This window comes from Chelonoidis abingdonii, chromosome 4 (genome assembly GCF_003597395.2).
Source record: "Chelonoidis abingdonii isolate Lonesome George chromosome 4, CheloAbing_2.0, whole genome shotgun sequence".
Classification (NCBI taxonomy): domain Eukaryota; kingdom Metazoa; phylum Chordata; order Testudines; family Testudinidae; genus Chelonoidis; species Chelonoidis abingdonii.
In genome coordinates, this window is record NC_133772.1 from 26,915,023 (window position 1) to 26,938,549 (window position 23,527).

General features: G+C 57.4%; 1 protein-coding gene across 3 annotated transcripts in view; it reads left to right on the forward strand.

Annotated features, from left to right (window-relative positions):
• AMPD2 (adenosine monophosphate deaminase 2) overlaps nucleotides 1-21,580 on the forward strand; it is a 40,711-nt gene extending 19,131 nt beyond the window's left edge. For 2 of the 3 annotated variants that reach the window (XM_075064973.1, XM_032799644.2), the window contains exons 3-18: nucleotides 1,320-1,450; nucleotides 2,312-2,380; nucleotides 3,879-3,990; nucleotides 9,901-10,087; nucleotides 10,706-10,847; nucleotides 11,789-11,878; nucleotides 12,274-12,403; nucleotides 12,795-12,989; nucleotides 13,521-13,652; nucleotides 14,494-14,657; nucleotides 15,263-15,389; nucleotides 15,759-15,922; nucleotides 16,364-16,484; nucleotides 16,918-17,091; nucleotides 18,552-18,662; nucleotides 19,367-21,580. In XM_075064973.1, the coding sequence (XP_074921074.1) occupies nucleotides 1,320-1,450; nucleotides 2,312-2,380; nucleotides 3,879-3,990; nucleotides 9,901-10,087; nucleotides 10,706-10,847; nucleotides 11,789-11,878; nucleotides 12,274-12,403; nucleotides 12,795-12,989; nucleotides 13,521-13,652; nucleotides 14,494-14,657; nucleotides 15,263-15,389; nucleotides 15,759-15,922; nucleotides 16,364-16,484; nucleotides 16,918-17,091; nucleotides 18,552-18,662; nucleotides 19,367-19,552 (2,235 nt within the window). In that variant the 3' untranslated portion in view covers nucleotides 19,553-21,580. The remainder of the gene's footprint in view (nucleotides 1-1,319; nucleotides 1,451-2,311; nucleotides 2,381-3,878; nucleotides 3,991-9,900; nucleotides 10,088-10,705; nucleotides 10,848-11,788; nucleotides 11,879-12,273; nucleotides 12,404-12,794; nucleotides 12,990-13,520; nucleotides 13,653-14,493; nucleotides 14,658-15,262; nucleotides 15,390-15,758; nucleotides 15,923-16,363; nucleotides 16,485-16,917; nucleotides 17,092-18,551; nucleotides 18,663-19,366) is intronic. The other variant, XM_075064974.1, reaches the window with a different exon arrangement.
• The last annotated feature ends 1,947 nt before the right edge of the window (nucleotides 21,581-23,527 follow it).

The following is a 23,527-nucleotide window of genomic DNA, read 5'->3' on the forward strand; positions in this document are numbered from 1 at the left end:
GGCTCTTTGGGGGATGTTTGCAAACTGCGGGGCTGCTGGCCTCTGTGGATGTTGCTGTGGCTGAGGGGCTTTGGTGCTAGTGGCTGTCCCGGGGAATGGCAGGGGAAGAGAGCAGTAAGGAAGCAGGGGAAGGCAGCAGCTCCAGCCCTATGGGCTCCTGGCTGGCCAGCCTGAGGATTGCTCAGGAATGATCAGCCTGTGTGCCCAGGCTCAGGGAAGAGCCTCATTAGCACTCCATCTAATATCTGCCCATCTCCTTTCTGGATGAGGCCGAATGTGTCCCAGGGAGCCCGGCACCTCCTTGCCCCAAAGCATTTCTGAGGCACCAGGGAGAGCCCTGCAGAGCAGGCCCGACTCAGCCTGAAGCTGCATTTCTCTCCGCTGAAGGCACGGTGCAGCAGCCTCAGGGCGCTCTCAGTGGGGAGACATGTCCCTAAGCGAGCGCTCTCGTGGCATCGATCACTGACCACGCTCCATCACACCACCAGGTCCTGACGCTGGGCCGGGAATCCACTGAGGCACGTCTGTGGGGCCCTGCAGGATGCTAAAAGCCATTGATCAGCAACACCCTGACTTTGGGGGGCAGATTTATCATCATCAATGGTCCTGTCAGGAGCCCAGAGCCTGAGGCGGCTGGGCTGGGCAGGCCATATGTGAGGGAGGAGGAGGGGAATGCTGAGAGCTGTCTAATCAGGCTCTGTCCCACCCCCTATCCTCCGTGGGTATTGAGCCTCCCAGGCAAACCGCACCAACTCCTCTCTGCTTTGAACAAGCGTCCTGAGCAAGTTTAGTGCCAGCCTGTGACTCATGCTGGATTGGCAGCCTTGGGCTCTGAAGGGGCAGCAGCAGCTGGTGCCTTCCTCCATGCTGCCCCACTCCAGAGAGGCCACTTTTTTGGGTGGAGGGGCTACCTGTGGCCCTTCTGACAACAGACAGACATTCATTCCCTGGCACCTGCACTGAGGCTCCGTCAGTGCTGGCCTGCCTTGGCTTTGAACTGCTCTCCTGTGGCTGGTTCCCATTGCCCTGAGCCAGGCAATCTCTGCTTGCTCGTCTATTTCCTCCCCCCCACCCCCACCCCCACCCTCACCCTCATTTGCAGACTCACTTCTCGCGCCTTGGGGCATGTCTGCTCTGCTGCTGGGAAATCTGGCATCCCCTGGGAAGCCTCCGGTGGCTTCCCTGCACCAGCTGGGGATGAGAGGAGCTCTTCACGCTGCTGCATGCCAGTGATAGGGCACGATGTGCTGGGCGGGGATGATTTGAAGGCCGTGCTGGCAGCTCCCTTCACGGCTTGTTCTGTGCTGCTTTGCCCCCAGGAGCTGTTCTCCCGCTCGCTGGTGGAGAGCGACATGCGCAGCGCCCCCTACGAGTTCCCCGAGGACAGCCCCATTGAGCAGCTGGAGGAGAGGCGCCAGCGGCTGGAGCGGCAGATCAGCCAGGACGTGAAGTAAGGCGATGCCCCCGCTCTGTCCCCATTTCCCCACGTCTCTCTAGGTCCTGACCCCATTATACCCTGCTTGGGGCAGAGCGGAGGGAGTATCATTGAATTAACGGCTAACCGGCTCCACCAGTGCACCAGGGAGCTGGGATTAGACAAGGGGGTAGGGTCCCTTCCAAGGCCAACTGTTAGCTTGGCTGGTCAGGGGCCTGAGAAACTCACTGCACCCCAGCCAGGATCGCTCATACACCCCCAGGGCCTTCAGGATTGTTGTTAGACCTGCCTGCTTGGTCTTCAGGCCAGGTCTGCTGCCATGGAGCCCAGCAGGGCAGCTTATGGGCAACCCAGGAGCAGGGTGAGCCTCTGGCTGGAGCAGGTGTTTGTGCAGGGCTGGCAGCCCCAGGCTGCCTGATCCTGCCTGGAGTTTGTGCAGCCAGAAGCATCCTGGGGTTCCTTGGGGGTCCCCGCTGGGGGTGTTAGCTGAACACGCTGTCCCTACCCCATCCGTCATGCAAAGCAGGCTCTGTCTCTCCTGCCTGGCTCAGGCCTCAGGCTTGCCAGCACTCCAAAGAACAGAGCTGGGTGGAGTTTAGGGGAGGAGGGGCTGGGCTCTCAGGTTGCTGTGGCTCTTCTGGGTCCCCCAGCCCTGGTCCTTCTCTGGTCCCACAGGCATCCCAGGCACTCTTGGGTCTCTTCGCTCCGGGGTCCCCTTTCCTATCCCGGTGAGTTTTACTTGGTTGCATCTTTGGTGCCTGGTGTTGGTTTCTGCATTAACACCTGTGTTTTCTTTCTTCCTCTCTCCTCCCTGTCTGTCTCCGTCCGTCCATCCATCTGCCCCTGCCTCTGCCTTTGCTTCCCATGTGTCCTCAGACTAGAACCCGACATTTTACTCAGAGCCAAACAGGACTTCTTGAAAATTGACAGTGCTGCTGACTTACAGTGAGTGTCTGGCTTTTCCCCCTCCGCCAGCAACTTGGGGTGAGCTGGGCGCGCTCTGGGGGCTGGGGCGCCACCCGATCCCAGTCCAGCTGGAGAACAGCATTCTCTAGGGCAGGGGTTGGCAACCTTTCAGAAGGGCTGTGCTGGGTCTTCATTTATTCACTCTAGTTTAAGGTTTTGCATGCCAGTAATACATTTTAACATTTTTAGAGGGTCTCTTTCTATAAGTCTATAATATATAACTAAACAATTGTTATATGTAAAGTAAATAAGGTTTTTTAAATGTTTAAGAAGCTTCATTTAAAATTACATTAAAATGCAGAGCCCCCCGGACTGGTGGCCAGGACCCGGGCAGTATGAAATCAGCTCGCGTGCCATAGGTTGCCTACCCCTGCTCTAGGGGATCCACCAGGATTGTGGGAGACATCACAAATGAGCTCTGGGAGCTCGGGTCACTCCTGCAGTAGCTGATGCCATAGCTGATGCCAAAGGGGCCAACCTGGGGGCTTTCCTGCACCCTCTCCGATTCCTGAGTGATGGTGTGTACTGGAGGCTCTGCAGGTAGCCAGGCGTGGGTCGGGGAGCGGAAGAGGAAGGGATGGAACCATGCATATCCTTCTGGGGAGCCACTAAGGAGGGCGCTTCCTCTAGGGATAGGGAAGAAGGGACGCAGCTAGGGGAGAAGGGGTGTGAGCTGGAGGAGAAGGGGGATGAATGGGGTATGCTCTTTGGGGAGTAGCTAAGCAGGGCCTGCTCTCTAGGGTGGGGAAGGCTGGCAGAGCTGGCATCCCTGTGATGAAAACTGGTGATCCTATAGCTCTAGGCTCGTTGGTGCAATGGGGTGGGTTTTGCTTCCGTGCCCTCTAGGGGAAGGTGCCTGCCTCAAGGATGCCGGGCTGGCTGGATCGCTCTTCCCGCCGGGCACTCTCCCTAGCTCTGAGCTCCCTCTCCCACCTGCCTTTGCTTCCAGGTGCCGTAGAGGGCTACCGGTGCTGCTTCTTGTCTCTGTTGCAGTTTGTTTATGTCCCCCTCGTTGTTCGTGCGTTCCTGGGCTGAGCTGCCCGGGGTAGGGTGCTCAGTCCAGAGCCAGGTTCCCAGTAATTCAACCTCCAGCAGCCTAGCTGAGTCCTGATGCCCGGTGAATGGGACCTTCTTGAGCGGCATCTTCGCTACAGACTGCGTCCTAGGAGGTGGCACTCAGCTGGGGATTGGCTTCTCTCTTCAGCTGAGCACCAGGCCCCTGGCGCACAGAGCGGCTGAGCAGTGAATCTGGTTACTGGGTCACAGTGGGCACATCGTTGCTGCTATGTGGCTGCTGAGATCCCAGGGGAGCATCCCCTGCGGGGTTGAGACCGTGTTTGCACATCTCCCTGTGTCGTGTGTCTGTCTCTGGATAGCTCCACAGGTCTGTGTGGAAGTGACAGGGAGCTGGGGCATGGCCAGGACCAGACACCCACCATTGACCCCTGACCCATCTCTTCCCCCCTCCCTCCCCCAGGCTGTACAAGGAGCAGAACGAGGACCTGGTGGATCATCTCCCCAAGGAGAGGGATGTGCTGCTGGAGAGAGAGTTCCAGAGGGTCACCATCTCTGGGGAAGAGACATGTGGGGTGAGTTTGCCTGGCACAAGGGGCTGCCTGCGGGGAGTGGGAACTAAGGGTTACTTGGGTTACCCTCCCTCTCTCTCTCAAAGAGGTTCAACAAGGACAAGGAGCCAGTCACTCCCCTCCGACTTGACACTAAACTAGGAGGAGTGGTAGGGATAGGATACAGAGGGACCTAGACAAATTAGAGGATTGGGCCAAAAGAAATCTGTTTAGGTTCAACAAGGACAGAAGAATCCCATGCACTGCTACAGACTAGAGACCGAGTGGCTAAGCAGCAGTTTTGCAGGAAAGGACCTGTGGGTTACAGTGGACGAGAAGCTGGATATGAGTCAGCAGTGTGCCCTTGTTGCCAAGAAGGCCAATGGCATTTTGGGCTATATAAGTAGGGACATTGCCAGCAGCTCGAGGGACATGATCGTTCCCCTCTATTCGCCATTGGTGAGGCCTCATCTGGAGCACTGAGTCCAGTTTTGGGCCCCACACTGCAAGAAGAATGTGGAAAAATTGGAAAGTCCAGCGGAGGGCAACAAAAATGATTAGGGAACTGGAGCACATGACTTATGAGGAGAGGCTGAGGGAACTGGGATTGTTTAGTCTGCAGAAGAGAAGAATGATGGGGCATTTGATAGCTGCTTTCAAGTACCTGAAAGGGGGTTCCAAAGAGGATGGATCTAGACTGTTCTCAGTGGTACCTGATGACAGAACAAGGAGTAACGGTCTCAAGTTGCTGTGGGGGAGGTTTAGGTTGGATACACCTCTATTTTGATATAACGTTGTCCTCGGGAGCCAAAAAATCTTATTGTGTTATAAGTGAAACTGCATTATATCGAACTTGATTTGATCCGCCGGAGTGCGCAGCCCCCCCCTTCCCTCCCCCGGAGCGCAGCTTTACCACGTTATATCCTAATTTGTGTTATATCGGGTGGTGTTATATCGGGATAGAGGTGTATTAGGGAAAATCTTTTTCGTTAGGAGGGTGGTGAAGCACTGGAATGGGTTGCCTAGGGAGTGGTGGAATCTCCTTCCTTAGAGGTTTTTAAGGTCAGGCTTGACAAAGCCCTGGCTGGGATGATTTAGTTGAGGATTAGTCCTGAGATTCTATGATTCTATGACTTGGGGCTGGATCAGAGCCAGTGCTCCCTAGAGGGGAAAGGCTCCTTGTGACAGGGATTGGCTGGCTACAGGGACCTGGGGTGGGATTGGAACTGACACCACCTGTGTTGCATTCTCTGGTCTCCCTGAGCCTGCCAGTCCCCCTACCCTCTCTCTGAGGTACGTCTGTGCTGCAGGTGAAGGTCTGACCACACCTGTGATCTAGCGTGGGTAACAGTAACAATGAAGACCCAACAGCACAGACCCTGACATGGGCTAGCAACCCAAGTACATCCCCTGAGTCTGTGGTGGGCTTTTACAGGTGACTAGCCTGCACCACCACGTCCTCGCTGCGCTGTTAGCACTAATCCAGCTGGTACAGGTAGTGCAGGTATGCCGGCTCGTGCCCCAGTGATACCTTCCCTTGTGGTATGGACATGCCCTGAGGCACCTCTGCCCATGTCACCTGGCACCTCGCTGCACCCGGTCTTGAGGGCTGGGCCACAGCATCTATCCCCAAATCCCCTTGTCTTGGGTGATGGGCAGCACATCTGCCCCTGAGTACCTGAGCCAGGGGCTGGCCCTCCCCTCTCCAGACCCAGCAGGATCCAGTGAGATCCTTGTGGGATCCTCTTGAACCCCATTCGGGGCCACCAATCCCTGGGCCACATCCCCAGCTGGTGTAAATTGGCACAGCCCCATTGGAATCAACAGAGTTGTCATAAACACATAGTTAAGGGTTAATGTCTCTTTTACCTGTAAAGGGTTAACAAGTTCAGTGAACCTGGCTGACACCTGACCAGAGGATCAATCAGGGGACAAGATACTTTCAAATCTTGGTGGAGGGAAGTATTTGTTTAGTGCTGTTTGATCAGTTCTTTGTTCTCTCTTGGGATTAAGAGAAGCCAGACGTGCAACCAGATTTCTCCAATCTTACTGAAACAGTCTCTCAGGTTCAAGATAGTAAGTAATAGATAGAAAGCGGATTAGATTTATGTTTGTTTTCTTTATTTGCAAATGTGTATTTTGCTGAAAGGATATTTTACCTCTGTTTGCTGTAACTTATACTTAGGCTAGGAGGGAGGGAGCCCCTCTGGTCTATGTAAAGCTGAGACCCTGTAAACATTTTTCCATCTTGATTTTACAGAGATAATTTTTACTTTTTCTTTCTTTAATTAAAAGCTTTTCTTTTTAAGAACCTGATTGATTTTGTCCTTGTGTAAGACCCAAGGGGACTGGGTCTGAACTCACCAGGGATTGGTGGGGGAAAGTGGGGGGGTGAATTTCCTCTCTGTTTTAAGATTCAAGGAGTTTGAATCACAGTATCTCTCAGGGTAACCCAGGAAGGGGAATGGTTTATTTCTCCTTGTTTTAAGACCCAGGGGGTTTGGGTCTTGGTCTCCCCAGGGAAGGTTTGGGGGGACAAGGAGTGTACCAAACACTATATTTTGGTTGGTGGCAGCGCTACAAGATCTAAGCTAGGAATTAAGCTTAGAAGGGAGATGCAGGTCCCCACTTTCTGGACACTAAAGTTCAAAGTGGGAAAGAGACCCTGACATGGTGGCAGCGGTGGCACAGCCCCATTGGAATCAACAGAATGATGCCAGTTTACATCAGTGGAGGATGTGGCCCGTTCGTCTCTCTCCCTGTCCCCTTTCCCACTGGATCAAGGTGACATCTAAAAGTAGTTCCTAGCACAGTTCCCCTTGCTGAAATAGCAATGGGTACCCATCATCCGAGCGTCTTCCCTTCCGCGGCATATTGCTGTGCAGCAGTGTGATTTGGCTAAGGAGTTCTGGCCTGTACGGTGCCAGTTGCTTCCATCACATGGCTGGTAGAATCCATTGCTCCTTTATTAGCCCGTTAGTATTGCGGAAAGGGACCTGGCCCCCACTGTGATGGGTTTTACCAAACCTGCTCTCGATTGGATGTGTTCCTGTATTTAAAGGTGAGAGGTTATTTGTCCATAATTTAACCTATCGCAGGCAGGACAGGGAACCTGACTACAACCCATGGGGATCAGAGAGCAAACCTGATTAATCTAGGAAGGGAAATGCAAAGAGAAAACTGATAGCAAATGTAAATAAGCAAGTGATGCCTGAATCCTCTATAAAGTATTGTTAGGAGCAAGAGGAAGTTTTAAAATATGAGGGGCCAGCTTCTCCACTGGTGGAAATTGGTGTCGCTCCACTGACTGACCACCAGCTCAGGATCTGGCCATGATTTTCTTCTGGACAGTGTCTCTAGAAACCCAGCCCACTGTGAACCTGTTCTGACACCCACTGGAGTCAGCAAGGCCCAGATCCTCAGAGGAATTTAGGTAACTCCCCAACGGGAATCAGATGCCTAAATACCTTTGGGGATCTGGACCCGGGAGCCTTTAATTTCCATGGGCTTTGGATCAGATCCTATGCGTGTGCTTGTGCACACACTAGTAACAGGAGCTCGCCAGGCCAGGCCGTCCTGTGGTCTTAGGTTGCGTTTACATAGCGAGCAGCAGCCTGTGCCAGTGCGTCTTAGGGCCATGGTCAGCAGGGTTCGTTGGGCCCACGCTATGGCCTTAAAGCAGCTGGATAGAGATTTGGGCTCTGAAGCCTAGGGAGGGGGGGTCGGTTTCAGAGCCTGAGTGCCAGCCTGAATGTCTACACAGCTAATTTTAGCACTAGAGTGTGAACCCCGTGGACCCAAGCCTGTGGACCTGAGCTCTGAGACTCACTGCTTACTGTGTAGATGGACCCTAAGAGACTTTGCAGTGGTACACTCCAGGAAATGGGCCTATTGCCTCGGCCTTTCTCTAGCCCTTTTCCCTCTTCTCCCCTGCGAGGCTCAATGTATTAATCCTGGAAAAGCATGTTATGATCCGTGAGTAGAAAAGAGCAATGTACTGTATTGTGATTTGTGTAGCCAGTACAATCCTCCACTACTCAGCGTCCTCCAGGGCTGCGTGATTCCTGTTTCTCTTCCTGATCCTCTAATTCCTTATCTCCCATCACCTTTACCTTGTTGGCTGTTGGCTCGATCTGCCTCTGAATGTGCCAGGCAGAAAACATGGACAGCAAGCTGAAAAGGACCACCAATGGGAAGTTAGAGCATCCAGAGAGAGTCTGCAAAGCCCAGGGGCCAGAACATCTCGTGGCAGCACGTCTATAATGTACACAGTCTCTGCATGGGAGATCGCACGCCTGTCTGGCAGCACGTCTGTAACATGTACGCTCTCTGCGTGGGAAATCACCTGGCAGCGCGTCTGTAACATGTACACTCTCAGCGTGGGAGATCACACGGTGCCCAGCATCATGTCTATAACATGTACGCTGTCTGCATGGGAGATCGGCCGCCCGCCTGGCAGCGCGTCTGTAACATGTACACTCTCTGCGTGGGAGCTTGCACACACGCCCGGCAGCGCATCTGTAACGTGTACGCTCTCTGCATGGGAGATCACATGGCACCCGGCAGCGTGTCTATAACCTGTATGCTGTCTGCATGGGAGATTGTCCGGCACCGGCAGTGCGTCTATAACGTGTATGCTCTCTGTATGGGAGATCAAATGGCTCTCGGCATTGGATCTGTAACATGTATGCTCTCAGCATGGGAGCTCACACGTCTGTCCGGCAGTGCGTCTGTAACGTGTATGCTCTCTGTGTGGGAGATCACTAACTTGCACACACATCCACGATGGGGACGTTAAACTGCCAAGGCAGCGTTGCTGTTGCAGCCTCAGCCACGCACCTTCCTGCTTGTTCACAAGATTCCTGGTGTCTGTCCAGATGACTCCCCAGCCAGCGATAGATGCAGCAGCAGTGTTTCCCTCTGTGTGGGTGTGTTACGCTCTCAGGAGGATGTGGCTGTACACAGATCCTCTCGTGCAGCAGAGACAGAGTGGGCATGTGTGCTCAGCAGGCTGCAATGATATAAGGAGTGGAGAGGTGTCTTGGGGCAGGGGAATAGAGCTCCCCCCACATGTCTCTTTCCCACTTGCTGCTGGCCTAGGGCTGGGATTAATGTCTCCTGGGCCAGACAGGCTTTGGTCTTACCCCTCCAGCAGGCTCCCCTCCTACAGGAGAAGGGTAGATGGTGATTGGAGCTGAGGATGTGGGGACGTGCCCTCTCTCCTCTCTGCCCTCAAGTCTCCCCTCTAGGGGATCCTTAGCCCCCTCTCATCTTCTTGGTTGAGGCCCGAAGAAGAGAGTTAATTTTCAGGCCACAGCCCCCTGTTCATCCTCTCGGGCTGGCTCTGCACCAGCATCCAAGGAAGGGACCCAGGCGGTGGGAGGCACCGCATCCCAGCCCGACTCCTGCAATAGAGAGGCTGATGGCTTCTGTCTAGGGTGGCTGAGGAAAACCCTAAGATAGGAAATGAAGAGGTGACCGGTTGGGTCTGGTAGCTCTGAAAGACGTGTGTCTGTGTGTGTGTGAGAGAGAGAGAGAGCAGTGAAATTAAAAGGTAACATTTAAAAAGAATGAAACTCTTACTATGTTAAAACTATTATTATTTTAAAGCCACCTTGTTTTGTTAACTTGCGGAACTTGCTGCTGCAGGATATTACTGAAGAAAACTTGCTTCCAGATCCCAAACCTGCTGATCATTTTTTAACCCTTTACATATGAACAAGATTTTCCCTCCTCCCCTTAGGGAAAACCCAGGCCCTATTCTAGACCCTTAAAGCACTGACATATGCATCTTTCTGCATACCCCATAGTATGGATCCTCCCAGACCTCAGTTTGGGGCATGGAGCATGTTCATCCATGGAAACCTGCCCAGGCTGGTTCCAAGCCGTGGGCCTGACCCTGGCTAGAGCCCGTGTCTCCTCTTCGCCCTACAGGTGCCCTTCACAGACCTACTGGATGCAGCCAAAAGCGTGGTGAAGGCACTGTTCATCCGGGAGAAGTACATGGGGCTCTCCCTGCAGAGCTTCTGCAAGACCACCGCCCGCTTCTTGGAGGAGCTCTCTGGGAAACCGCTGGAGACCCGGTCCTATGAGGAGATCCCAGAGACCCCCGTGGCTGCAGGTGAAGCCAGGGCTGCGGTGGGCAGGGGAGCAACAAGCGGCGGGGTAATCCCTGAGGTGCCCCAGGGTGGGAGCATGATGGATGGCTAGGAGAGGGTGAGCTGGTGGGGACCTGAGCAGGCCTCTGTGGATCAGTTCCCATAAGGCTGCAGAATGGACTCCTGAGGGGGTGGGGAAGAAGCCTCATCCCTTGGAACAATCTTGCCCGAGGGGGGCAGGGGATGTCGAGCTAGCTTTTGGCTCACTGGGTGACCCGTCCCTTCCCCAAGTGCTGGCACTTGCATCCTGGTCATGCTCCCCCTGCCCCCATTCATTCAAAGGGGGTGGTCGGAGGGCACATTTGTAAGGGGAGTCAAATGAGGGCCCTGAGAGAGGAGGGTCCCTGCTGGGGGCAAGGGGCAAAAGTCTGGATTGCGAGATGGAGGGAGTCCTGGAGGGCGGGGGCGGCACTAACCAGGCGAGTGACATATCTGGACTGGGGAGCCCTGCTCTCAGGCCCCCTCGCCTTTGCCTTGCCCTGGGGCTTCATGAGGGACCTGGTCCCAGGCTAGCGTTAGGTGCTCTCCAGACCCCAATCCAGTATGAACACTCCCTGCGCTGCTGCTCCTCCTGTTTGCAGATGCTCCTGTGCACCCCCCCTTCACAGACCAGCACCCCTATGAGACCTGTCTCCCTGAGGCCATGCCAGCCGACCTGGGCTTCGGCCTCAGGATGGTCAGCGGAGTGATCCACGTCTACACCAAGCGTGATGTCGTGGACAGGTGAGGGAGGGGGAAGCACAGGTGGGAGGGCTTCCGGGTATGAACCCAGGTGTAACCCGGGTGCCTGGCACAGTGAGGAGCAAGGGCTGGGGGGTCTGAAAGGAGCCAGGTCTGTACTGGAGAAGCAGCCTCTTTGGGGCATGTGGAATGAGAGCCCTGCCCGTGGGCAATCCCGCCCCTTCCCAGCAGGCTCTCCGAGGCACTGCATTGCGTGGCACGTGCAGTGCCCCTTTTGTGTCTGGATACCAGGTGCCCTTTGCCTTCTGCCTTCCTGGGGCCAGCAGGGTGGCCTTCCCTGGCCATCTCTTTGAGGTTTCTTCCTCTCATTTGCCCCACTTCTGCAGGCCTGGCTGACCAGCTTTCCTCAGGTCACACAGAGAGCCAAGGACAGAGCCCAGCCCGGGCTCTAAGCACTGAGCGGCACTGCCTCTCCTGGGAGGAATAATATTATTCAAAGGAGGTTTTTATTACATTGCATCGAAAGATCCCAGGGAGCCCTATGAACTGTCACTTCACTTAGCATCTAAGGGCAGCCACCTCTGTGGTGGGTTTAGCTGCTGCTTAACAGCCTCCCAGTGGGGGCTGGGAGGGAAGGTGACAAATAACACTGCCACTTGAAATGGCTTGAGGGTTTGGGGAGATGGTTGGAAACAACACCTGTGAATGGGGCCTGTGCACTGGATTAACTTCCCTGCCCTTGTCAAAGATCTGAATTGCAGGGCAGTGCCCTAGCCATGGAGCTATGGGATACTCCGGGTGGGGCTTTCTCTGTCTCTCCTCTGGAGCTTGGCCACCTGGTAAATAGTTCCTGGAGCAGGGACTTGACTTTGGGTCTCCCACATGCCAGCTGGGTGCCCCGCCCTGGGCTGCTCCCTTTCCCTGCCCTCATGACTGTGTGTGACATGTCGGTGTGACCACCCCTTTGCCGTCTCCTCCCGCAGGAGCACAGAGCTGGACCTGCTGTACCCCGACCTACAGGAGTTCATCGCCGACATGAACGTCTTGATGGCTTTGATCATCAATGGCCCCATGTAAGCAGAGCAGCTTCCCTTCCTGCCCACTCCCCTGGGGCTCCACAGCTTAGGAAGCTGCTCCCACCCATGAGGCTGCCTGGCCCCTCTTTCGGGCTGGCTGCTGCTCCGTTACAGCTGCAGAGCTGAACTGAGGGCCGCCTCTGTGTGAATGGGACTGGTCCAGCCTCAGGCTGCAGGCGGAACAAGATGCCCCCTTTTCAGACTCCAGCCTGAGAGTTGCAGTTAATAACACCAAGGCCCCAGAGGGGTAGAGCCAGGGATCAAACCCAGGACTCCTGGATCCCAGTCCACTGCTCTACCCACTAAGCAACCACTGCCCTGCAGTGAAGGGGGTTTAGGCCCAGGGGCTTGTGAACAGAGACCCCAGATCCATCACCTGTTCCCTTGTCCAGAAAATCCTTCTGCTACCGGCGGCTGCAGTACCTGAGTTCCAAGTTCCAGATGCATGTCCTGCTCAACGAGATGAAGGAGCTGGCGGCTCAGAAGAAGGTCCCCCACCGGGACTTCTACAACATCCGCAAGGTACTATCAGGGCCGGAGCCCACCCCAGCCCTGTGTTCCCCGAGGCATCATCCCATGCAGCCAAGCAAATTTCTCGCTGGTCTGATTGCTCTAGGAACGGAGGTCCTCTGTCCCCTGGGCTTGGCCAGCAGCATTGTCAGCTCCTCCCAGCTTGCAGGGACAGCCTGCATCAGCCCCCGTGGCCCAGTCGGTTCCTGTCCTCTCTGCTGTGCTGGGGCCATGAGCACCTCCCCACTGAGACCCATCAGGCAGTGACGGCTTTCAGGTCCTGCTGACCTCGGCTTGGGTTCCAACCTAGTGGTCAAGGGCTCCTGCTCCCAGCCCATGCTGGTGGGAGGGCTGGGGTCTTAGGCCCTGGGCCTTGGTCACATGTGTCCCTCCCCCCGCACAGGTGGACACGCACATCCACGCCTCCTCCTGCATGAACCAGAAGCACCTGCTGCGCTTCATCAAGCGCACCATGAAGAAGCACCTGGACGAGATCGTGCACGTGGAGAAGGGCAAGGAGCAGACCCTGAAGGAGGTCTTCGAGACCATGAATCTCACAGCCTATGACCTTAGCGTGGACACACTGGATGTCCATGCGGTACGCTGCCCTCTGGAGGTGCTCTGGCTCTGCTGCCCTCTGGGGATGGCCTCCTTTGCTCTGGGCAGGATGGTGGCTCCCACCTGGAATGTCGGGAAAAGGTGCAGCACAGGAAAGCAAACCCATTCTGGGTAGAACCTGCCCCACTGTGCTCCCCAAGGGACCCGGCTCTTGAGCTGAGGCTCCCACAGCCCATGCCTCCTCAGGCCAGCTCCCCCGCAGTCCCAGCACTGGCTTGCAGGGACATCCTGTGGCTGAGGCAAAAGGATGCTCCAGCCTTTACTGAGCTGAATGGGATCCTCTCTGTGAGGCCGGGGCCCCTTGGGAGAAGATGACGTCAGGTCTGGGGGAGAAGGTGCTGGAGGCAGGGGATGCTCGCCCCTGCCAAGGGATGGGCACTCAGAGGATGGGTCTCTGCAGACTTGCTCTGATGGGAGCCAGGGAGGGACAGTGTGGTCACTGGGCATGGGATTGCACGTGCTCCTCTCCTGGCTGTCTGTGCGCTGACGTGTCCCTCTGCTTCGGTGGCAGGACCGTAACACCTTCCACCGCTTTGACAAGTTCAACACCAAGTACAACCCCATCGGGGAATCCATCCTGCGCGAGATCTTCATCAAGACGGACAACCAGGTCTCGGGGAAGTACTTCGCTCACATCATCAAGGTGAGAGTAGCCTCTGGGCCCATGCTCCCAGGAGGGGCATCCGCTGGGCCCTGGCACCTTTGCCATCCTGCTGCAGAGACCGGCCTCGCTCTCCTTCACCTGCCAGCCCCCGGAGCAGGCAGCCTGAGAAGAAAGCCAAAGGCCAAATCTGTCCTGGGGGCAGGATCACCAAGGGCTAGGGCAGCCTGGCAATGGTGCCTCCTTCCTGGCACCAGCTCACTGTTCAAATCTGTCTCTTGCTTGATCCCACTTGTGAACAGCGAGTGGATTTAGTGTCCGGGCTGCTCAGTCTTGTTGACAAGTTTGCAAAGCCGGGTGTCGGGGAACAGCAGCATAGAGACGGGGGTCTCAGGGTGGAAACAGAGCTAAACAGAGACTGTTTGAGGGAGCAGGGGGTGGGGGATCCAGAGAAGAGAACCTCTGGGGGTGAAAATGTGTGTGTGCGCGGAGGGTGGAGGGCATATAGGATATGCCCGATTTGGGGCTGGCTGTCTCCCCTAGTGAGGCCTGTTCGTGTGAGTGTGTGTGTGTGTGGGGGGGGAGTCTCATATTTCATGAGCTGCATGTGGGGGGGGGGGGGGGGGGTCTTACATCACTGTAGCGTCCACACATGTGCCTTTGATTTGGGAAGCAAAATGTGCAGACGTCCACGTTGCAAGGCCAGGCGCGCACTTGCATTGCTGTTTTGCAAGCTGAGGCGTACATGGACATGTGTGTCTCCTCATGTTGCATGTGCGTGTGTCTCCTCGTGTATCACGAGCCAAGGCGTGCATTTCCCAAGTCAGCCCACTGGCTGCGAGGGCACTTCTCACGGCAAATGTGCATGTTACCCTCTCTGCAGGAGGTGATGTCCGACCTGGAGGAGAGCAAGTATCAGAATGCAGAGCTGCGGCTCTCCATATACGGCCGGTCACGGGACGAGTGGGACAAGCTGGCCAAGTGGGCTGTGAGCCACAAGGTGCACTCCAACAACGTGCGCTGGCTGGTGCAGGTGCCACGCCTCTTGTGAGTATTCTCTGTCTGTGGGGCTGGAGCAGCAGGGGGGGCCTCCAGGCGGAGCTGGTCACGTGGGCTTCGTGCTAGGGACTGACCCTTCCAGCCAAGGATGACAAGGATGATTCTCTGTATTGCAGTAGCCCTGCTCTGGGGCCTGCGCTTGGCTAAACCTGGACAGTTCAGGAGCTCCCTAGTGGGGCAGTGTCCTGAGCCAAGTGGTAAGGGATCCAGCTGGAGGGGAAGCCATCCTGCATCTCCAGGCAGGCATCAGGCTCATTGGGAAGCCTGGTTCCAGGGCCCAGGAGCTGGGTGAACCCAGCAGAAGGAGGGATGGGATGGGGGGAGGCAGCAGAATGAGGGAACGTGCAAGGGAGGGAACTGACAACTGAGTGTGGGGCAGGGAGAGGAATCAGGCTCCAGGGTCTAGAGGAATCCTACGACCATTGGCCCAGGGCTAGTGGCCTGATGCCCTGCCCTGTGTAAATCAGCACTAGCCCCGTTGAAGTCAGGAGCAGGATCCGGTCCCAAGAAGCCAGCTGCTGAGCTGGCCATGGTGGGGAGGCGTCCTGGTCTGAGCCTGCCCTGGGGGGGGGGTCCCTCTCTGTCTCTCACAGCGATGTGTACCGCACCAAGAAGCAGCTGGCCAACTTTCAGGAGATGCTGGAGAATATTTTCCTACCGCTCTTCGAAGCCACTATCCATCCTGCCAGCCACCCGGAGCTACACCTTTTCCTGGAGCACGTGCGTGCCGCCCACAGGCTTGGGGACTGGGTTGGATTGGGCTGGGGGCAGCAGCGCAAGCAGCGAATGGCCAGCACAGGCCCGTGTATGTGGCACAGTCGAGTGCTTCTGTGGGGAGACAGGAGCCTTCTCGGGGAGGGTAACAAGCCAGATCTGAAATCCATCAGGCTCCTGCTTCTGTGGTGCCCTGCCCCTGGCCTGGGCACGTCAGTCCCTCTTCTACCAGGTGGGGCCTGGGGTCTATAGTCACCTGGGAGGCGACAGTACCGCCTCCAGTGGGGGTGCCTTGGGAAGGAGCCCTGGGAAGGTCCTCCTGCCCCAAGCCATGCGCTCCTCCCCCGGCTTCTCACACTCCCCTCCCCACGGCAGGTGGATGGCTTTGACAGCGTGGACGACGAATCCAAACCGGAGCATCGCATCTTCAACCAGGACAGCCCCCTGCCTGGGACCTGGGTCGAGGAAGACAATCCGCCCTACTCGTTCTACCTGTACTACATGTATGCCAACATGACGGTGCTGAACCACCTGCGCAGGTAGGAGACCCCCCCCCCGAGTGGGGGAGGAGTCATCTGTACAGGTAGAGGGAGCCCTCTCTCCCTGCCTGGCCCATCCCCACGGCACTGGGGGGGGGGGGGGGTCACCTGGCAATTCTGGGCAGGTTGCAGGAACCCATGGAGGACATTGCTAATCCAGCTGTTCATGTCCTGCTAGGGGGCTATCTGTTACACCATTTTGGCTGTGGAGTGCCCCCTTGTGGCTGGGGCATTACACAGGAGGGTAGTGGACGCCTTTTAGAGTGAAGGGTCTGTCTGGGGATTCCCTATCCAGGAGATCCCGCTCCTGGTGGTTGTGTTTGGATGGCGGCGGTTCCCGGCATCCCCTGCCCCCATGGCTCCCTGGCTCACGTGCTGTGGGTCCATGCCCACCATGGGCTGTGGCCGGTTGCTGACCTGCCTTTGGCGACCTCTCTGCAGAAAGAGGGGCTTCCACACCTTTGTCCTGCGCCCTCACTGCGGGGAGGCGGGCCCGATTCACCACCTGGTGTCAGCCTTCATGCTGTCGGAGAACATCTCGCACGGGCTGCTGCTCCGCAAGGTAAGAACCCAGAGAGCTGCGCCCACGGGGAACTCGGCAGTTGGTTCTGTTGGGCACCACGCAACCGGTGACCCTGATGCATCAGCGGAGCACAGGACAGGGGCAGGCAGGGGGTTATGATGTTACCGGTACAGATGGCTGCATCTCCATCATGGCAGGTCTTGGGGAAGGCCCTTGGCTGGTGGGGAGCCTGGATACCATGGTGATGGGCGCATTAAGAGAACTTAGCTTGGTTAGGGTGCTACAAGTGCCAAGAAAGAGGGACAGCGCTGGAATTCTAGCATGCCAGCGGGAGAGCTTCATAGCCAACGGGCGCACCGAGGCACCATGGGGGGTCTGATCCTGGGGCTCCGAGGTGGCGGGGGAAAGTCGGGGTCTGAAGGGAGCTGCTCTGCCCTGTTAACCACGCTGTCTCCCGGCTCGTCCTGGCCAGGCACCCGTGCTGCAGTACCTCTACTACCTAGCCCAGATTGGCATCGCCATGTCCCCACTCAGCAACAACAGTCTCTTCCTGAGCTACCACCGCAACCCACTGCCCGAGTATCTGTCCCGTGGCCTGATGGTCTCGCTCTCCACTGATGACCCCCTGCAGTTCCACTTCACCAAGGTGAGCGAGTCACAGCTCCCAGGGCCGAGACCCCAGCCGCCCCGGGCAGCTCTGCAAAGCGCCATCTGGGGGCCCTGAGTCAGGGCTGGGAGGAGAACAGCAGCCAGCGATCGGGGTGGAAGACACTGACCTTTGGGGAAAGATGGAAAGAGCTGGATGTGTCTAGCTTGGCCCAGGGTGGTAGCTGGGGGCATGAGGCCAGCCTTGGCGTGCCTGTAGGCTGTGACACCAGGACTCGGGAGGGGTTGGGGATGGCACAAGGATGCATCGCTAGGGTGAAAGAGGCGAGGAGACCCTTCCTGCCAGGGAATGGGCTGGGGCCCCTGTTCTGGGTCAGGAGCCAGAGGATCTTAGAGCAGTGGCAGTGATGGTGACTGGACCCCATAGCTCTCTGCCGGCTCCGGCCTGGGCGTGCGCTGACCCCGCAGACAGGGCCATGCACTGGGGCGGTCGGGTGTTTAAAGCAGGGCGTAGGTTTTGTTGCAGCTGCTGGAGGGGAAACCAGAGGTCCCCAGTGATGTTGCTTTAATGTAAGCCGGCCCAGCTGGTGAAATCGCACCTTTCTGCGGCAGGGCTAAGGGACTTCTGCAGGCAGCTGCAGTGAGAGCAGAGACTGGGCCGTGCCCCTGAGGCTGGGGGAGAGGTGGGGAGCTGACCTGGGTTTTGGTTCAGGCCCTGGTCAGGCTGGAGGGGGCCTGGCTGCAAGCAACTCCCTATGCTGTGATGGGGGAGACACTGCTCTCAGGGCTTGCTTTGATCCTGCTGCTCCCAGCCCCGCCGCTTGTTCCCAGATTTCTGTCTCCCTGCCTTTGGCAGCAAGTCCTGCTCCAGCCAGCTGGGGGACTGTGCCCTGTCCCCAGGCCGGGATTCCTCTGGCTCCAGTGCCAGTTCCCAGCAGGTGAAATGCCAGGGAGGCTGGGACTATTGCTGTCCTTTCCCTTCCATTATGGACCCATTCAGGGTCAGGACTCCCTCCAGTCTCCTGGCCGCTGGGCTCAGTTGTGCAGGCCGCCCGGTGCGTGCAAACAGGAGATGCAGGCACCGAGGCCCCCCCGGGGAGAGGCGTGTGGGGTGGAGGCGGGTGCAGAACTGTCCCCGCCTGGAACTGGCTGTGCTCACCAACCGCATCTTTGGGCACGAGGAGCCCTCCTGTTGCCCCCTCACGGGAAGCGTCTGCATTATGGCTTCCCCTTCAGGCCCAGTCACCGCTGGTGCCAACTGGGCCACTAGCCCTAGCAGAGAGGTCAGGGACTGAGCTGCTGCCCCTGGGCCCTGGAGGGGACTCTGGCACGGCAGGGCAGTGTGGGCGAACCATGCCGGGGTGCCGGCCATGCCAGCTGTTGGCCCCAACGCTCCCTTCTGCCCAGCTGGAGGTGGGTATGGGGTAAGAGGCTGCTTCGGGAAGCTGGCTGTTGGGGGGGTGCAGCGTGGGCCAGTCTGACGCGGCCGTGCCGTTGCAGGAGCCCCTGATGGAGGAGTACAGCATCGCCACGCAGGTGTGGAAGCTCAGCTCCTGCGACATGTGTGAACTCGCTCGCAACAGCGTGCTCATGAGTGGCTTCTCCCACAAGGTAACTCCGCGGTCCCCCCTCCCTCTGGCAGGGTCCCCTTCTGCTCGGAGAGGCCAGCACGCATTCAAAGCCTGGGCCGCTCAATACTGTGCAGGCCATGCTGAGGAACCTCGGCAAGTTCCTGCCCCCAGCCTGGCGTTAGGGGGCGCCGTGCTCTGTACCGTTCACGTCCCTCCCATCTCCAGCCTCCCAGCCTGGCAATAGGGGCGCTGGCTCTGTACTCCACCCGTGCCCTGTCTCCTGCACTGCCGCAGAGGGGACTATGGTGCTGGAGGGGAGGTCCTGTCGAGCGGCACATGCTGCTTCTGTGAGAGTCAGTGCAACAGTGCGGTGCCAGGGGCTCTCTGCTTCCAGAGCTGCACTGCCTTTCAGGCGAGACACAAAGCAGATGCTGGGACCTTTAGTGCCTGTTACAGAGCCCCTGGCACATCGTCTAGAGGGTGGGGGATTGGCCAGATTCCACCTCTGGCTATTCCATGCCTGCTCCATGGATCCCCCTTGTCTGTTGGGAGTCTTGTTCACTCCCCAGCCGTGACTGTTGCATAGCATTGCTGCGCTCTGTTATACGACTGCTGCTCCCCACTCCAGAGGTGGCTGCATTTCAGCAGTGAGTAAAGGCACCACTCCCAGCAAGCATGTGATCCATCAGGCTGAAAGTCCCATCCTGAGACCTCCTGACTGTCTGTCTCTGCCCTCTTTCCCAGGTGAAGAGCTACTGGCTGGGACCCAATTACCTGAAGGAAGGGTCCGAGGGGAACGACATCAGACGCACCAACGTGCCGGACATCCGGGTGAGCTACCGCTTTGAGACGCTGTGCCAGGAGCTGACGCTCATCACACAGGCCGTGCAGACGGCAGAGCTGGAGACCATCCAGGAAGAGGACCCCTGATCGTGAGCTCCAGCCTGGGCATGCAGTGAAGGACGCTGGTCTGGGCGTTCCCCCTCCAGGCGATCTCCCCCCTGGGGACTAGCCTGGCGCATGAGAAACCCCTGCTGCCTTTCGTAGCATCTACGCTCCTGGCCCTGGGGATCCTGTCCGTTCCCTGGCGTTGGGTTCACTGCATTCCCCTTTGCTTGGTGTTTCCCCGAAGAAGGGGCTCATTCTCTTTCCTTAGTGGCTGCCCTTGGGAACAGGCTGGGGTCATTTTAGTTGGTTGCTTTGGGTTGTTAGTTTTCTTTTGGGTTTGTTTCTTCTGCCCTCTTTTTTTTTTTTTTTTTTTTTTTTTAGATTCATTTATTTAGCTGCTGAGGGTCTGCAGGGCCGTTTGGGGGCACTAGTGCAGAGGGAGCTGGGGGACAGGCCAGGAGCATGGATCCTGGTACCACGGGAAGAGGAGACACAAGGGGGTTGACATGCAACCGCACAAGCTCGGTGAGAGGCTTGGAGGTGCTAGCGTGCTAGCATGAAAGCACACATGCTTTGGTATGTGTTGAGGGGCTGGCGCCCCTCTCGGTGGGGTGCGCGTGCAGGGGATGGCTGGAGCATGGTGCTCTGAGCAGGTGCCACTCTCAGCACCTTGAGATTGGTGCTGTTGCCTTGAGATTGTCAGTCCAGTGAGTTCTGTGGCTGGATGTCTCTGTAGCCATGAGGGCAGGCGGCTGAGAGCTGGGCTTTGCCCTTGCCCAGTACTCCAGCCTGCCGCAGCCGTGCCCCCTACCCCACACGGCTGTGTTCTGTGGGGCTGCCTGGGCCACGGACTTTTTAAATAAAGGAGGATCTACCCTCCACATTCCTCAAACTGTGATACCTGAAGCCTCAGACCCAGGTGAGCAGCTTGGGCTTGTGCCCGGCCTGCAGGTCCTGCCCTGGGTTGGCATGAGGGGGAAGGCCAGGGAGCAGGGCAGAGGTATTTTTAACTCTGTATGCATCTGGTGTCAGTCTGAGCATTTCTGTCAGCGGCAAGGGAGGGCCCTGGGCATCTTTATTAACCCTCTAGCTCCTGGGACCCACCCAGTCAGGGCAGTCACAGCCAGCCTTGTCTCTCGGGTGAAAGATCAGGGTGTCGCACAGTGGCTCCTGGGAGCAGCCTACCATGCTGCGGCAAAGCTTAGCTCCCTCTCCCCTTAACTCTGGTCATCATCACTGCCTGGGCCCGTATGGGTGACGTGCTCCCCTCCTCCGTCCATTCCCGTCCACCTGCTCCTCCCCACACAAGAGCCCTGGTCACAGCAGGCTGCTCCTGCTCTGACCCATGAGCGGCTGTCAGTCAATTCTAGCAGCCACACGCAAGCCAGTGGCCTAGCTGATGGCACCCTGGGCAGAGCAAATGTCTTGGAAGGGCCCAGGCCCTGTCCCAGAGCACTCACAATGGGGCTGGTCTATGGGGGATAGGAGCTCTCTGTCAATGTTAGTCCCGCCCCTGCACCCCTTACCTGGGGTCCTGGTGCTGGAAGGCTTTGGCCAGTGCTGGTGCACAGAGCAGTGCGGATCAGAGCCGCAAGCAGGGTCCAAAGCAGAGGGACTCTGCAGATCCTGGCTAAGAAGTGAGGGCGGGGACCATCTGCCCAGTGGCTGGGTTTATTATCCACCATACTCACCCTGCCTCGCTGGAGCCTGTCTGTGCTGCCAGGGGCGGCTCTACATATTTCACTGCCCCAAGCATGGCGTCATGCCTCGGAGGGCACTCTGCCTCATGCCGGTCCCGCGGCTCCCGTGGACCTTCCAGCGACCAGCAGAGCGCCCCTGCGGCATGCCGCCCCAAGCATGCGCTTGGCGTGCTGGGGCCTGGAGCCGTCCCTGCGTGCTGCCTAGTCCGAGAGAGTTTTGATTTCTGTGTATCTTAGAGCTGTATCTTACCCTCCCACGCACCCTGTGGTGTCACCACGTCCTTCGATGAAACAGCTGACGCACGGTCGTTGTTCTCCAGTGTCATGTCAAAAAAGAGCATGATCAATAAATACAAACTATTTAAGTAAACTCCCAGGGTGTGTGTGACTCCCTGAGCGGAGTGGGGATATGGGAGCTGCCTTCAGACCCAGGTTTCACTGCTTATCACTGTGCTGATTTCTACATCCAAGTGGCTGCAGGGGCTGTGAATCACTAATAATGCTAAGGTATGGCTCTGGCTCCCAAGCGGCACCCAGACGTCCCAGCTCCCACTGCTCTGCTCAGTTCAGCTCATGCTCATGCGGGGTTCTTGGAGAGCTCAGAGGTTTCCCTGACAGAGCAGCAAACAGGGGAGGGTAGGTACTAAAGGTGAAAGCACCAGGCTCCTGCCTCTTTCTAATGTGCAGGACACAGTGAATTAGTAGATTTTGACCCTCAGGAAGAGTTCAGGTAGGGAAGCGAAAGGATCCGTCCGAAGATCACCTGCGGCTGACAGTCACCATCAGCAGCCATGTCCCAGCAGTGGTGTTAAAGGGAACCAGCACAAGACAGTAGGTGTATGGCCCTTGTGTGGTGTCTTTGCGATGGGGAAAGGTCTGAGGGCTCTAGCAAAGCCAGACGCATCCAGCCTTCAGCTCTCGGAAGACACCATGCCGGAGAAAATGAAACTCCAAGTCTTTCAAGCCTTAATGGAAAACCACAAAAAGGGGCATAATCCCAGTTTGTTAACTCTGGTGCAGGCTCCCTGTAAACTGGTTTGGCCTTTGGTCATTGCAGCACTGCTCGGGGGTGTGACTGAGGTGGGAGAGGAAGGGCTCCGGTGGAAGCCATTGCTGGCAGCTCTTTTCTGGGGGCATCATTTCCTAGTGTAGCTGGGGCTTGCGAGGGTCTGTCTGCGCTGCTGTGCCAGGCTGGGATTACAGCACAGGCAGACCTGCCCAGCGTTAGGGCGCTGCTGTGCCAGGCTGGGATTACAGCACAGGCAGACCTGCCCAGCGTTAGGGGGTGCTGTGCTCTGTATCCTGCATATTCCCCCAGCTTCCAGGGCCCCTGCCAGGCGTTATAGGCACTGTGCTCAGTACCCTACACCCTCATCTGTCAGCCCCCCTGCCTGCTGTTAGGGGGCACTGTGCTCTGTATCCTACACATTCCCCATCTCCCAGCCCTCCGGCCCGGCGCTGGGGGGCACTGTGCTCTGTATCCTATACATCCTCCATCTCCCAGCCCTCCTGCCTGGCGCTGGGGGGCACTGTGCTCTGTACCCTACACATTCCCCGTCTCCCAGCCCCTCTGCCCGGCGTTAGGGGGCACTGTGCTCTGCATCCTACACTTCCCCCATCTTCCAGCCCTCCTGCCCGGCGTTAGGGGCTCTGTGCTCTGTACCCTACACATCCCCCATCTCCCAGCCTTCCTGCCCGGTGTTAGGGGCTCTGTGCTCTGTAACCTACACATGCCCTGTCTCCTAGCCCCTCTGCCCGATGTTAGGGGCTCTGTGCTCTGTAACCTACACATGCCCTGTCTCCTAGCCCCTCTGCCCGATGTTAGGGGCTCTGTGCTCTGTACCCTACACATCCCCCGTCTCCCAGCCCCTCTGCCCGGCGTTAGGGGCTCTGTGCTCTGTAACCTACAAGGGCCCCGTCTCCCAGCCCTCCTGCCTGGTGTTAGGCAGTTTCTAGTGTCTGTGAACTTACTGGATGTTCCAGAGTCTATCAGCACACACTGGGTGCAACACACTGTGAGTATCGATAGGGCCTAATGCTGGAACCTGACCTGAAGGTGGGATTGGCCACTGTCCTGGCGGTTAGGACACAGGCAGGTAGTAGAGGGGTTTTGCCTGGGGACCTGATTCTGCCTTTCTGTCCGGCCGCATCCCCACCTATCTCCCCAGACTCGCCATAGCACAGCACTTCGGGGCACCTGCTGGCAAAGTGGCCTCGATTCCCCACCATGCAGGCAGGGATCATTCAGCCGGTGATAGCCCTTCTCTCGAGCCCCAAGCACCTGTGTATCATGGCTGCCTGCAGGGGTTCAGGGCCA